Source organism: Carassius carassius, chromosome 46 (genome assembly GCF_963082965.1).
Source record: "Carassius carassius chromosome 46, fCarCar2.1, whole genome shotgun sequence".
NCBI classification, from domain to species: domain Eukaryota; kingdom Metazoa; phylum Chordata; class Actinopteri; order Cypriniformes; family Cyprinidae; genus Carassius; species Carassius carassius.
In genome coordinates, this window is record NC_081800.1 from 25,711,930 (window position 1) to 25,727,571 (window position 15,642).

The 15,642-nt window shown below is 36.4% G+C and overlaps 1 protein-coding gene and 1 long non-coding RNA gene across 7 annotated transcripts in view; both read left to right on the top strand.

Annotated features, from left to right (window-relative positions):
• Positions 1-2,872: 2,872 nt before the first annotated feature.
• LOC132129498 (uncharacterized) lies at positions 2,873-3,586 on the top strand. Its single transcript, XR_009428528.1, has 2 exons — positions 2,873-3,210; positions 3,310-3,586. It is a non-coding gene; the product is annotated as an uncharacterized LOC132129498 (long non-coding RNA).
• Positions 3,587-4,590: 1,004 nt separating this feature from the next.
• LOC132129743 (AP-1 complex subunit sigma-2) overlaps positions 4,591-15,642 on the top strand; it is a 30,626-nt gene continuing 19,574 nt past the window's right edge. For 2 of the 6 annotated variants that reach the window (XM_059541452.1, XM_059541453.1), the window contains exons 1-2: positions 4,591-4,802; positions 5,956-6,134. In XM_059541452.1, the coding sequence (XP_059397435.1) occupies positions 5,956-6,134 (179 nt within the window). In that variant the 5' untranslated portion in view covers positions 4,591-4,802. The remainder of the gene's footprint in view (positions 4,803-5,955; positions 6,135-15,642) is intronic. The other 4 variants (XM_059541454.1, XM_059541455.1, XM_059541458.1 and 1 more) reach the window with 3 other exon arrangements.

Below are 15,642 nucleotides of genomic sequence, written 5' to 3' on the forward strand. Positions count from 1 at the left end.
CCAGGATTCTTCGATAAAAACACAGTAGGATTGTTTCAATGGCTTTAGGATTGTTGCAGAAAATAAGCTCTATAACCAATATAAGTTTATGATTCTTACACATTTTGTCCATCATGATAATCTTCATAACTGAAGCCTATATACAACCCGGGAGATGTAAAAAGCTAAACACAGGCTATTAACGAACTGCACCAGTCCCATGACTTCAACATCACCACTACAAAGCTTCTGAAAACTTAGACATTTGTTAGAAAACACCTATTTCAAGATGAATAAAAGCTTTTTAAGGGGTATTACAAATATATTTCATACTGTAGAATAAAGCGTGAAAATATCTTTAGCTAATTTCAGAGGCATTTAACCAAAAATCAATTTTAAAACCCACTAACTTCAAGATAGCAGTAGTGCAAAGATGCAATTTTGTCTAGAAATTCAATTAATACAACAAAATGAACACATGCATGCTTTGAATGCCGTTATATTTCTATTTTATGAGTCTTTTCCAGGCTTCTCATTGTCTCCTACAGACAGTCCTCTAGTTATCTTATTCTGTGTCTTTTAATAATTTGATCATAATGCTGCTCTGTCAAACTGAGGTCAGAGGACGGTGTTTTAACCAATGCATAATGGATGATCGTAACTCCTGTAATGGCTCTGAAGCCTCTTGGCTTCGTGCCCTGAATCAGTAATCATGCTCTTCTGAAGGGACAGAGAGATGCTCTCGTCTCTAATCTTCCCAATGACAATTAACACTCTGCCACTCAACACCCACACGGACCAGACAAAACTGTTTCTGCATGTAAACACATACAAACATTTGAAAGAATCGTTTGAATAAATGACTTGCCGACTTATGAAGGCAATGACTTGTCGCCACCAAATGGTAATTTTAGTTTTATATTTAAAGGGGTCAGTTTTTCCTTCTCTTTGGAGTGTAATGAGCTCTTGGTGCATGAAGAAGATCTGTAAAGTTGCAAAGACTAAAGTCTCAAATCCAAAGAGATATTCTTTATCAAAGTTAAGACTCTGCCACACACCCCTAAAACACCTCGTTTAAACACACCCCACATCTCTACATCACTGTGTGGAAATATTTGCGTAATGCTGCCCAAATGTTCACGCAAAGAAAGAAGGCGTGTTTTCAGTAACACAGTGTTGAAGCAGTCATGTCAGGGAGATGAGTGTGTAGGTGAAAGCTAAAGCACTTTATTTGTTCTTCTGAAAGTAGACGCATTCAGGAATCTTTAAGATTACTTACAACAGAACATCAACACACTTTATGGACGACCATTTCGTGAACCTATAAGAGGAGGTCCTTCTGAATTCAGTCTGGCGTTTCTGTAAGTATGTTTTGTTACTAGTTGAAGTATTTGCTGTTGAATGTTTAAATGCAGAGTTTTACCATTGCGTGTGTGAGTGTGCACGTGAGAGAGAGAGAGAGAGAGAGAGAGAGAGAACGAGAGAGAGAGAGATAGACGGGGTCACACAGTCAGCAGTCTTAATCGTCCATGTCTTGTGTTCTGCAAAAACATCCGAGCTTCATCACTGTGTCTGTCACGAGACTCTGTGTTATTCTTTCAGCTTGAATTGATGGTAAAACTAAGCACATTATTAACTGTCTTTACATTTATTTTGAAAGATGAAACTCGCGATTATAGAAAGGGGTGTAACATTTACCAACGAGTGCTTGCTCTGTTCAGCCAATCATGAAGCTCTGGGTCAGTTGGCCAATCAGAGCAGACTGCGCTTTTCAGAAGGAGGGGCTTTGTTTGAGAGAGGCGGGTCATAGAGGACCTACAATAATGTACAGTATTTGAAAAATAATGTGTTTTTTGAACATTAAAGCATGTTAACACATTATGTTACACCAAATACACAAAATAATGATCTTTAAAAAAGCATCATATGACCCCTTTAAAATTATCATTCTAATTTTTTTTATAATTTTATATTTCTATACTCCAATTTTGTATTTAAAACATTAATCTCATAACCTTATACAATTTGTAAGTGCACGTACAAGTGTTAGAAATATAAGAATAAAAACATAAAATTAAATTAGGCCTATACTTGGCTGTAAATTGTATTTACTGCTGTTCAAAAGTTTGGGATCAGAAAGTATCTTCTGCTCATCATTTGATCAGAAATACAGATGTACAGGAAAAAAACACCAATATTGTGAAATATTATTGCAATTGAAAATATTTTTTTTCTGTTGTAATATATTGTAAAGTGTAATTTATTTCTGTGATGTGCAGCTGTATTTTCAGCATCATCACTCCAGTCTTCAGTGTCACATGATCTTCAGAAATCGTTCTGATATACTGATTTATTATAAATATTGGAAACAGTTTTTCTGCTTAATATTTTTTGGAATCTGTGTTACTTTTGTTTAGGATTCTTTGATGAATAAAAAGTAAAAAAAAAACAGCCTTTATTCAAAATAAACAATATACACTCCAAAACGTTACAAACTTTAACACTGTCTGAAAAATGGCAAGTTAAATAATATTTAGTTGTGTTTAATTATATTTAATCATGCTTATTTTATTACAAATTATTAAGTCAAAATATTATTTCATTTGATCACTGAATCAAGTTTAATATAGTCATTCATACCAACAAAATTAATTTTAATGCATTAAATCAGTAGAAAAATGAGTAATTTGCATTTTTAAGTTAAATGTGTGTGTGTGTTTGAAAATGTATGTGCCTAATTTGAGAACTTTTTTTGTAATTGAAAATATTTAATTTTTTTAAATATTAAATAAAAATGTAATATAAAAAATATTAAATAAAAATAAAAGGAAACTAGAAAGATATATGTATATATGTGTGTGTGTTAAAATTAATAATGCATGTGCCTAACTTGAGAACTAATTTGGTGAACAAATAAACGCAAGACTGCCCTAAAATCTATTCGTTTATTATGAAAACTATGATTTATCATCACATTGTCACTTGGTGTGTGTGAACGTCTTAATTAGAGAAACAAGGTTTAATTAAAACTGAAATGTTTCACCTGTGCTCAGATCAGCTGAGGCTATAAATATTGTTCAGACGCTCGTCTTCGAGCACGAGGTGAACAGAAGTGACCATGAAACTTCATCTGACAGGAACCGGAAGTCCCTAAAGAAGTCCAGGAGCACGGGCTGGACACACAAACAGAGCACTAATGTATATTCTGCGTACATTTACAAGATTAAGAAGGTGTGTTCATGTAAAACTTTACCTGGTGTATTTATTTATCCTTCATGCAACAGATATTCGCATTGATTTGGGTTTTTTTTTTTTTTTTTTTTTTTTTAGGAGCGATCTGTTCTCGTGAGTGACGCCTCCTCTTTGATGCGGCACCTGTCCGGTGCGCACGCGCAGGTGTGTGCCGAGGCCGCGCGACTCCCAAAGTTCAACCGGCGGCGCGTCATCACGCAGCGAGAGCTCTCCGCCGCCGCGCGCGCGCTCCGGCACCGAAGCTCGTGACGGCTGGAGATTTAAATGCTGCGCTTTTAGATGTCAATTAAATTAATAAAGCTTAGTTTTTATAAACCCTGTCTTTATGCAATGACGTTTTGTTTGACGTATTGCAGGGCATATATTCAAAATGCGCTGAGGCTCGTATGTGTCAAGTTTTTTTTGATTCCGTGGTGGCTGTGCCATCACCCAGACTTCGAGAGATGGTTTTTGGAAGTGTCAGACAGTAGCTAATGAGTTTTGCAACCATAAGGTTAACCCTACATGCTTTAAATATTGCAAAGTTATTAACCGTTAAATATTTGTTAGAAACTTAAAGTAATTGGTTACATTTCACATTTCCAAAGTAAATTTCTCAACACTGATCATGAATGTGTTTTGGCCAACTGTAGCTTTCCTTAATATTATGAGAGAAGGGTGTTTTTTTTGGTAGTTGAATAGCAGTGCAATATAATGTTATACATGTAAATTATTTATAATGTTAATTGTGAGAAGGGTCAGTGGGTGGTGCTGTAACATCATTAGGCTAAACTAAATATAAACAGCCCGTTTGTAGTCTTAACTTGGTCATTAACAGGGATTTTAACGAAACTTCTAGTTTATGCACAAGCCATTTTGCCAACAGATGTTGATAAACTAGTATTAATAAATTGCAAGCGTTTCTAACATCTGAAACGCATGTGACAACTTGCCCCGATCTGACATTTCAGAAAGAGCTTTATTTCCAAGTGTAGAGTAGAAGCAATAATGATGCAATTAAATAGATTTTTATATAAAATCAGCATATTTGTGTCAAAGTAGCCTATTATTAGCCTATATAGTTAGGCCTATTTCTTAATTATCCAAACTATTTAGTCTCGAAAGCATCAGTGTGATAAACCATTGCTATAGAAAACGATTTAGTACACTGTGTGTGTTAATAAGAAACATAATTATATGATTGAGTTGTTGTTTATCGCACAAGTAATCAGGCCTTAATTAGCCGACTGTTTTTACCAGATACAGAAAGAACAAACGCTTTTAAATGTGACACGGAATCTAATTAAATCTTCTGATCACTCTTCCAGCAACACCGACGAGAGGGGCGTGACTCCAGCGGTGACTGTCACAAGTGTCATCCAATCAACTGCCTGCGCTCCTGATTGGGCGGGAACAACGTCCTTGTTTCCACCAATGAAAACTCTCCGAGCGTCCACTGAGTAAGGAGCCGTCAGCTGACTGTGTTTATCATCTATTATACACAAGACTCGAGCGGAGACAGATGCGAATCACTGTGATTCCAGAACACATGTCAACTTCTCCCTCATTCACAAACTGAGCTCTTCAGAAAGGTATGTATTGCGCGGTTTCATCATTTCTTATCCGGAAATGTTTCAAACGCGTGCGTGACTCAGAAGTGTAAATAGCCGCGTGCATTAGAGATCACATGCTTATTAGTTTAGACAAATGCGTTAATTAGCTTTGCGATTAAATAGATAAAACGCAAAAATCTGCTTTGAAGTTTTGTGCATCATGATGGTAATCTCCCGATCAGTAAAGCCCAACCCTGAGCACATGACACTAAAAACTGACGTTTGAGTTTTAATCATTATATTATCCGTACGACACATGCATTTTTACCGTATAATAATGATGATGATAATAAGTATATAACAGTAAAGTATGTAATGAAATAAAATAAGAAAAACATGTAACGAGTATATATAAATATAGTATGCGTTTTACAGTATATAAATATTATTGTTAATACAACAACAACAATAATGATGTTGATAATAATTATAATAATAATATTACACACACACACACACACACACACACATATATACATATATATATATATATATATATATATATATATATATATATGTGTATGTGTGTTTGCAGTTTATATGTTTTTAACGCAGAACAGAGTTTATTATCATGATTTGTATTTTTTCCATTTTTATTTAGTTTATTTATTTTTTATTTATTTATTTTAGTATTAGTAAGGCTGTTGTGGTAGTTAAACTAAATAATATATATATATATATATTTTTTTTATTACAGTTATTTAACTTTTTCCCCCCAAGTAATTATTTGCCTTTTTTACACTTTATTTTAATTTTTTTTTACAAATTATGTTGATATGCTAGATGCATTGATATATAATCTTTTTTTTTTTTTACATTTATTATTTGTTACCATTTATTTTTATGCTTTTATTTCATGTATGCCATTTTATAAATTGTGAAAAATAATTATGTGCTTTTTTATTATTCAGAATAGATATGCCTGATGCATTGTGTTTATTGTCATGATTTGATGCAATATTAATTTGCGTGATTCTGTGGCACTAAACACAGTCGATCCTGAGTGTCTTTGTCACATCAGTATCAGTCACATTTACCAGGCTTTTATTTATCATAGTTCATCATGCATGGAGAGATTGCGTCTGATCTTCATTCCTGATCTCAGCTCCATCTCTCTTCCCGTTGTCCTCAGATGCAGTTCATGCTGTTGTTCAGCCGACAGGGCAAGCTCCGTCTGCAGAAATGGTACGTTCCTCTGTCTGATAAGGAGAAGAAGAAGATCACGCGGGAGCTGGTGCAGACCGTTCTGGCCCGTAAGCCAAAGATGTGCAGCTTCCTGGAGTGGAGGGACCTGAAAATCGTGTATAAAAGGCCAGTGGAGTGCTTTGTTTACCATCTAACTGATGATTGGCAAGTTAAATAATATGAAAACATGTAACGTTAACCTGTTTTTGAGTGATTGAGTGATTGAGAGCCCGTCGTCTGTCCCACAAAGCAATGCATTCAACAGGTTTTTCATTTCCAATGAGACAAATGCTGAAGCAGTTACTGTACCTTCACCATCTCTTTCTTTCTTGACCATCATATCGATCAGTCTGCAAAAAATTTCAGATGTTGCCCAAGGAAACTCGCAAAACAATGGAAACTACACAAAAAGTGTAGCGATATATGAATGCTATTAGTTTTTATCAATATTATGTAGTTTTTATTTTATATTTTCCTTTTAAGGTTTTAGTGATTTTGTTGTTTTTTTGTCCTTTTTATTAGTTTTTGTTTAAATATATCTATCTAGTTGTTATACATTTTTTACTTCAGTTTTAGTTATTTTAGAATTTCAACTTAAAGTGAATGAGATGTTGCCTTGAATTAAATGGTTTATTTTGAATTAAATTTATTTTAAGGTGTAATTTTTAGTTTTGGTTAACAGTAATAAAATCCTGTTTTCTCTGATTTAGGAATGTTTTTTTATTATTGTGTGTAACTGCTTAGAAAGAGGTAAATGAATTAACATCTTGGCTACTGATTTATCCAAACTTCTTCCTGAATGTCTTTCAAATATTAGTTAAAGTTTCTCTTCAGTCGAAGTTGAACTCCTTGTCACTTGATTCCTGTTAGAATAATTTCAGTATAAAAGTCAACATGGCATTGGCAAATAATTTACTTCTCTAATTTGACTTATTTCAGAGTTAAACTTCATATGTAGTGACAAAAACATGTAGGACTTGATTTTGATTTAAAAAAGCAACAACATGGTGATGAGCCATGAATCAACTGGAATAAAACAATTGTGTGTGTGTTTATATATTCAGTTTAAATTGAAGCACTAAAGCACCTATAACTTAAACTAAAAGCTAGAATGCAATTAAAAGAAAAGTTGAAAATAATAATAAAAATGACAGAAATAATGTAAAGGGAATGTTGGTTTTTGCAATCTGAACCTTCACTCTGTTGATCCCCATTAAAGTTCATTATATGAAGAAAAATCCTGGAATGTTTTCTCTTTAAAAAACTGAATTGACATGAGAAGACATGAGCATCTTGGATGACATGACATGAGGTGAGAAACTATCAGGACATTTTCATTCTGGAAGTGAACTTAATCATTTAAGTAATTAATCTGTGGACTAGATGCTGCATCAGTGGAGAAACAACAGCAGAGGATGCAAACATTATCAACACTTCAGGAGACAGAAACACACACAATCAGACCCAAATATTAGATTTTTACTATCTGTTTGCATTAGTTTATCAGTATTCAGGATGCTTTCTGTGGTGTTGCAGATCAATGCATGCACTGCACTTTAATAGCTTAGTGTTTTGTGACATTATTGTGTGTGAGTGTGCGGATTACAAATCTAACATTGGAATAATTGATTTAGCTCTGTGTGATCTTGTTATTGTTTTATAGCTCAGCTGAAATGAGCAGCGGATTGTTAGCGTGCCGTTATTATTTGCGTGATGTATTTGTACGAGAATGATGAGTGACTAAAGTATGACGGGCTTGTTTCTCTTCTTTATTTTATAAGGAGTCTAGTCATGATTCTCCTGAACACTGAATACACAATCACACAATTGTGAAACACAATCTGTTGTTTCAACACAGTTTAAATATGAAGAATACAGGTCAACACAAACCCAAAGGCTTCTTCTTAAAAGAAAACGTGTAGCTTTTTGAGAATTGAAAAAGAAAAACGTTTGCGTTATGAATCAGTTTAATGGTAGAGAATGTCCTTGTATTTACAGAAACGCATATTAATCAGTCAATCTGAATTTATTAAAAGCAGAGTAAACAAACTGTTGTTTTTTTTAATTTTATTAAAATTTTTTTTTTATTTATTTAATATATTAATATATTTAAGTGTTTCTTTTGTTTGTTTACTCTATTTGCTTTTTTAATTTAATGTAATTTTATTAAATTTACTCCATTTGCATATTTTTATATTTAATTAATATTTTTGTTATTTTAGTTTTTGTTACTTGTTCACTCAATTTATATATTTGTATTGTATTTTATTACATCTGCTCCATTTGCATTTTTTAGTTTTAATAATCCATTCAGTTTGCACATTTTATCTTTTCATTTATTTGCATACTTTTATTTTTCTTTACTAATCCACTTCATTTGCATGCTATTTTAGTTTGTTACTTGTTCAGTCGATTAGCAATTTTTTTTATAGGTAATTCACTCCATTTTTATATTTAATTTAATTATATTTTACTACTTGTGCACATTATTTGTATTTGTATTTTCTAATAAATGACCCATTTTGCAGTATTTAATTGAGGCTGCAGGCACTTCAGCAGTATAGATGTAGTGCCAGTAAAACACACACAGCAGAAAGAGTCTAGACGGCTGTAATGAACGTGACCTTGTGTCTGCAGCAGTTCCTCTGGTTCTTCAGGCTTTGGTTCTGTTCCAGACTGATTCCCTCACAGCTCGCCTCGTCTTACCTCTGACCCCCGGCTGCCTGCTCTTAACAGCTTACAGTCTGTCTCTGGCAGCTTTGTTCAAACTGAACATTAGCATTGCTAATCAGGAGTGAGGAGGACATGTGTGTTTTTGGATGAAACATCTTATTCTGATGCATACTGTACAATATTACAAAAGCTAATTTTCCATCTGGTTTGTGCAATTTCTGACTGTCAGTGTGTACAGGTTTATATATTAGTTTATGTGGAAACAAAGTTCTTTACATGTTACCAGTGATGACCAGCGAGGAAGAACTAGATGTACACTAGTTTTGATAAACATTTATGAGGATTGTGGCTGTGTCTCTTTGAAATAATAAAATCTTTTGACACGCTTGGTAGCAAGAAACTTGCATAACTATTACTTGTTAAACCCATTTGCATATTTTGTTTTCAGTCACCCAATTTCATTTTATTACATTCACTCTGTTTGTTTTCATATTTTTTAATTGTATTTTATTGCATGCACTCCATTTGAATTTTTTTGTTTTAATTTATTGTAATTGTTAACTTCATTTGCATAGTGTTTGTTGTATTTTATTACTTTATTTCCATTGGCTTTAATTTGTCACCCCATATTTTTTATTTTATTACATTCATTTAATTAGCTTTTTTATTGTATTTTTCTACTTGTTCACTCAATTTGAATATCTTTATCTTATCTTTATCTTCTGGCAATATATCAGTGCTGGTATTACTAGATCTCAGTGCTGCGTTTGACACTGTCGATCATAACATACTACTAGAGAGACTGGAAAACTGGGTCTGGCTTTCTGGGATGGTATTTAAATGGTTCAGGTCATACTTAGAAGGGAGAGGCTATTATGTGAGTATAGGAGAGCATAAGTCTAAGTGGACGTCCATGACATGCGGAGTCCCACAAGGCTCTATTCTAGCACCGCTCTTGTTTAGCCTGAATATGATGAGAAATAATAAAGAACCAAATTGCCTATCACAGCTATGCTGATTGTGGCGGGATGCAGTTTTCTGGCTCATGCCTCCCTGGGTGACGCTTGATTTGCTGCAGCTGTGGGTGGTTCTGGGCAGGTAACTTTGAGCCAATCGCGAGGACTACTCCCCCTTTATAAACCGGGACTTTTCTTTGGATAAATGATGCCACCGGTACGCGACTTGTCTTGTTTACCTGCCCAGTGACCTGATGTCTGCCTGGTTACCTGTCTACCATAGCGCCGCAGGTATGGTTAGCTTTGTTTCTCTTTTCACTCGTTAACTCTATAAAGTGGGCTTATAAGGAATGTTTCATGTTGTAGAATCCCCGGTGCGGCAGTAGCCCTTTCACCAGCTGAGTGTGCGCTCTGCTATCAGCAATCAGAGCTCAGCGCCTGTGACGCAATGTTGTTAATCATAGGGAGTGCTATTTAACCGGGGGTGCGGCCGCCAGTTGGCTACATCGACGCTGAACAACTGCTGCTTTGCTTATACTCTTCACGTTACATGTTCACATATTTATGTCGTACCCGATTGCCTTTTCACACTGGACCAAGGAGGATTGAACTCAGTTGTGATGTTTTTCATTTGACCTTTTTATGTAATTTGTCTAGGGTTGATTGTTTATTTTTGATTTATTGTGTGATTGAGTCCCTGTTCATATTGCTAACCCCAGTATAATCTTGGGCCTTAGAACGGGTGACTGATTAGACATTGTGTTGTAATTGTTATTTTTGTTTGTTTAACTTTCAAGTGTCCATTTTGTCCAGGTGCTGAGAACTGCCAGTGGGAGCAGTGCCCCTTGCGGTGGTGGGTCCCTTGGTGTGTGCTGTGGCTGTGTTCACTGAGTGTGGCCATTTCCCTTGCGGTGCGTGTGTGTGTGTGAAATCGACACGTGTGATTGGGGTGTCTTTTAAGGATGCTCATTGCTCGAGCCACTAGTCTCCCACTGGTAAGATTCCGCCCTGTCCTCCTCTTCTCTCGGGGGTGTGATCATTGTGTGTTTTTAAGTAATAATAAAGAATGCATTTTTGTACGGACCACTGTCTCTGGCTGATCCATCCACGAACTTGAGTGCCTGGTTAGAACGAGAGAACAAGATTCTTTGGGTGTAACTCCCATCGTGGCGTAGTCTGCTACTGTCCTATATGCCCCTCCACTGCCACATGATGATACCCAGATTTACCTAGCCTTATCTCCAAATGATTACAGCTCCATTGACTCCCTCTGCCAATTTACTGGTGAAATTAATAGTTGGATGTACCAGAACTTTCTTCAGTTAAACAAGAAAAAAACAAACAAAACAAAAAGTCATTGCATTTGGAAACAAAGATGAAGTGTTCAAGGTGAATGCATACCTTGACTCAAGGGGTCAAACAACTAAAAATCAAGTCAGGAATCATGGTGTGATTCTGGAGACAGACCTTAGTTTCAGTAGTCATGTCAAAGCAGTAACTAAATCAGCACACTATCATTTAAAAAACATTGCAAGAATTAGATCTTTTGTTTCCAGCCAAGACTTGGAGAAACTTGTTCATGCCTTTATCACCAGCAGGGTGGACTATTGTAATGGTCTCCTCACTGTCCTTCCCAAAAAGGCAAGACAAGTTTATTTATATAGCACATTTCGTACACAATGGTAATTCAAAGTGCTTTACATAAAAGAAAGTAAAATAGTAATGAAGAAAAATAATAACGAATAAAACAAGCAATTTTAAAATTATTAAAACTGTACTTATTTAAAATGAATTTAAAACAGTTAGAAAATGATTTTACATAAAATAAAAAAAAAACAGTGAATCAGTTCGGACATAAACAGATGAGTTTTAAGTCTAGATTTAAATGTGACTAGTGTTTTAGCACATCTGATCTCTTCTGGAAGCTGATTCCAACTGCGGGCAGCATAGTAACTAAAGGAGGACTCCCCTTGTTTTGTGTGAACCCTTGGTATTTCTAACTGACTCGATCCTAATGATCTGAGTGTTCTGTTAGGTTTATATTCAGTGAGCATATCTGCAATATATTTTGGTCCTAGGTCATTTAGTGACTTATATACGAGTAAAAGTACTTTAAAATCAATCCTAAATGTAACTGGAAGCCAGTGTAAGGACCTGAGGACTGGTGTGATATGCTCAGATTTTCTGGTTCTAGTCAGAATCCTGGCAGCAGCGTTCTGGATGAGCTGCAGCTGTCTAATGGTCTTTTTGGGAAGGACAGTGAGGAGACCATTACAATAGTCCACCCTGCTGGTGATGAAGGCATGAACAAGTTTCTCCAAGTCTTAGCTGGAAACAAAAGATCTAATTCTTGCAATGTTTTTTAAATGATAGTATGCTGATTTAGTTACTGCTTTGACATGACTATTGAAACTAAGGTCTGTCTCCAGAATCACACCAAGATTCCTGACTTGATTTTTAGTTGTTTGACCCCTAGAGTTAAGGTATGCATTCACCTTGAACACTTCATCTTTGTTTCCAAATGCAATGACTTCAGTTTTTTCCTTGTTTAACTGAAGAAAGTTCTGGCATATCCAACTATTAATTTCACCAATACATTGGCAGAGGGAGTCAATTTGGGCTGTAATCATTTGGAGATAAGGCTAGGTAAATCTGGGTATCTTCAGCATAGCTGTGATAGGCAATTTGGTTCTTTATCGTTATTTCTCATCATATACAGGCTAAACAAGATCGGTGCTAGAATAGAGCCTTGTGGGACTCCGCATGTCATGGACATCCACTTAGACTTATGCTCTCCTAGACTCACATAACAGCCTCTCCCTTCTAAGTATGACCTGAACCATTTGAGTACCATCCCAGAAAGCCAGACCCAGTTTTCCAGTCTCTCTAGTAGTATGTTATGATCGACAGTGTCAAACGCAGCACTGAGATCTAGCAATACGAGCACCGATATTTTGCCAGAGTCACAATTTAAGCGAATATCATTTATTATCTTAATGAGTGCTGTCTCTGTGCTGTGATGCGGTCGAAAACCAGATTGAAAATTGTCCAGGTAACCAAATTGAGTTTAAGTATTTGTTCAGCTGATTAAAAACGACCTTTTCTATAATTTTACCTATAAAAGGAAGATTAGATATTGGTCTAAAATTGCTCAAAATGGTGTTATCAAGATTGCTCTTTTTCAGGTGGGGCTTAACAACTGCATTTTTTAAGGAGTTTGGAAATGTCCCAGAAAGAAGTGAGGCGTTCACCACTTCTAAAAGATCTGCTTCTTAGCAGTTAAGCACATTTTTGAAAAAAAAAGTGGGAAGTGTGTCAAGATAGCAGGTTGACGATTTTAGGTGCTGCACTATGTCTTCCAGAATTTTGCTATCAATTGCTTCAAAAATTGACATAGTATATTTTTGATATTGTGGCTTAATCTGTCTGACCTCTGCATTACTTGAGGATGTGCCAATCGCCTTCCTGATATTGATGATCTTCTCAGAAAAGAAGGATGCAAACTCATTGCATTTGCTGTCTGATAGCATTTCACTGGGAATCTGACTTGGGGGGTTTGTCAGTCTCTCAACAGTGGCAAAAAGAGTACGAGTGTTATTTAAGTTAATGTTTATAAGTTTTGAGAAGAAATTCTGTCTAGCTGTGGCTAGTTTCACATTAAAAGCATGAAGGCTGTCTTTGTAGATGCTATAGTGAATTTCAAGTTTTGTCTTCCGCCACATGCGCTCTGCTTTTCTGCATTGTCTTTTCATAGTCTGAACTGCTGTTGATCTTCTCCAAACTGATTTCTGTCTGTTTGTTTTCTTACTGATTATTATTGGAGCAATATCATCAATAACATTCTTAACTTTTGAGTTGAATGAATCAAGGAGAATATCAACGGAGTCTGCAGAAATGCTTGGTGTTAAAGATAGCCTCCATAAATAGTACACTTGTGTTCTCGTTTATGCATCTCCTTCTGACAGAGACCGATCTAGATTCAGTTGTAGCAGAGATCAATATATCAAAGAAAATACAGAAGTGATCAGATAGTGCTATGTCCTTAATAACAATGGATGGAATGTTTAGACCCCTACTGATGATTAGGTCTAGAGTGTGTCCACCTTTGTGTGTGGGTCCATGCACATGCTGAGTCAAGTCAAAAGTGTTTAGAACCGTTATCATTTCTTTTGTAGTTTTGTTTTCTGAATTATCTATGTGAATATTAAAGTCCCCTGCAATAGCAAAACAGTCAAACTCTGAGGAAATCATTGATAACATTTCTGTGACCTCTTCAACAAAGGCTGGAGAGTATTTTGGAGGCCTGTAAATAATAATAAACAGAATGTGTTGAGCACCTTTTAGCACAATCCCTAGATATTCAAAAGACAAGTACTGACCAAATGACACCTGCTTGCATTGATAGACATCTTTAAATATAGCAGCTACACCTCCACCTCTCCTAACAGTCCTGCAGACACTCATGTAAGTGAAGTTAGGAGGGGCTGCTTCATTTAGGACTGTTGCACTGCAGCTGTCTTCAAGCCATGTTTCGTTTAGAAACATAAAATCCAGATTGTTTGTGGTTATAAAGTCATTGATTAGAAATGATTTATTTTTTAGTGAGCGAATGTTTAAAGATGCTAACTTGATGGCTGTGCTTTGTGTCTTTACATCAATCTTAGTTTGATGCATAATAGGCCGCAGATTAGATGAGTTTGCCCTTCGGCTTGAGAAGGCCTTAGACTTTCTATCACGTGATAAAACTGAAATAGAGAAAGCTACAGGCACACTGGGTTCCCGCTTGTTCAGTAGGCATTTGTGAATGTTGCTGTTATTATAGCGGGGACCCAACACATATCACTGAGAGCTGCTATCAGTTGTTTTTGGTTCACCTTCAGCAGCTAGAGGGTTTGGGCCCTGGCGTTGTGGCAGTGGTCGAAGAGCTCTCGCAGGAGCAGGGACCACAGGCTTTGGTGGTTTTGGGGCCTGTCGTTTTTTTTGTGATATCTGCGGGCTTGCAGCAAATGAATGAGAGAGTTTAGTCCCAGTATACACCAATTCCTCCATTTTCTGTGAGAAGCACAGAAGGGGAGATGCTGGAGAAAGTGGTGCTGTGTCTCTAGTGTTTCCGGTGGCTGTGATATGTTGTCTTCCCTGGCTGTTTTCCAGAAAGTAATCCCTGGGTGCTGAATCTTGTAGCTGTTTTGATACATCACAGTCTGTCTGTGAGGAGCTCTGTGGGCAGGGCTCAGTCGGGATAGTGTCCATGAGCAGTGCTTGTTTTGGCTGCATGGTGTTATCAGTGTCCTTGTGGGATATGTCAACCACATGATGACTCGTACCCGGTGTGTGTGTGCTGAATGGATTGACACACTCTGCTGAAGGATGACTGAGGGAGAAGTAGATATTGTCCTTAAACACTCTAGCACCAAGTTTGTTTGGGTGGAGGCCATCCGGTTTAAACAATTGTCTATGGCCCCAGAAAAGATTGAAGTTGTCAATGAAATTCACTCCTTTTATATTACAAGATCTTTGTAGCCATGTGTTCAGCCCAAGCAACCGTGAAAACATATTTGTTCCCCTTGCTGGGAGTGGTCCACTGATGAACGACTGAACTTTAAGTCTTCGTAGTGTTTCAAAGAGTTCACTGAAGTCCTTCTTAAGGAGTTCTGACTGCTCTTTCCGAATATCATTCTTCCCCACATGGATGATGATTCGATTTGCAGTCTTGTGCGTCATCAGAATGTTCTGAAGTTCCTTGTTCACATTGGGTCTCGCTCCCTGTTTGTGCCATCGATTAGTGTGGCGATCAGTTTCGGCTTGTTCCTCTACACTTGGTATAAACTGTTGAGATCCATAAGATTCATGGGACTCACCGGCTGTATGCTGAGAAGGTCCATGACGACGATCTACTAAGTGTTCTGTCTGTTTTGGAAGTCCAGCAAGTAACTTTGTTTCAAGAATCACAATCCTTTGTAGAAGTTTGCAGCAGTTCATGCAACAAGTAGATCCAACAGGAGGCA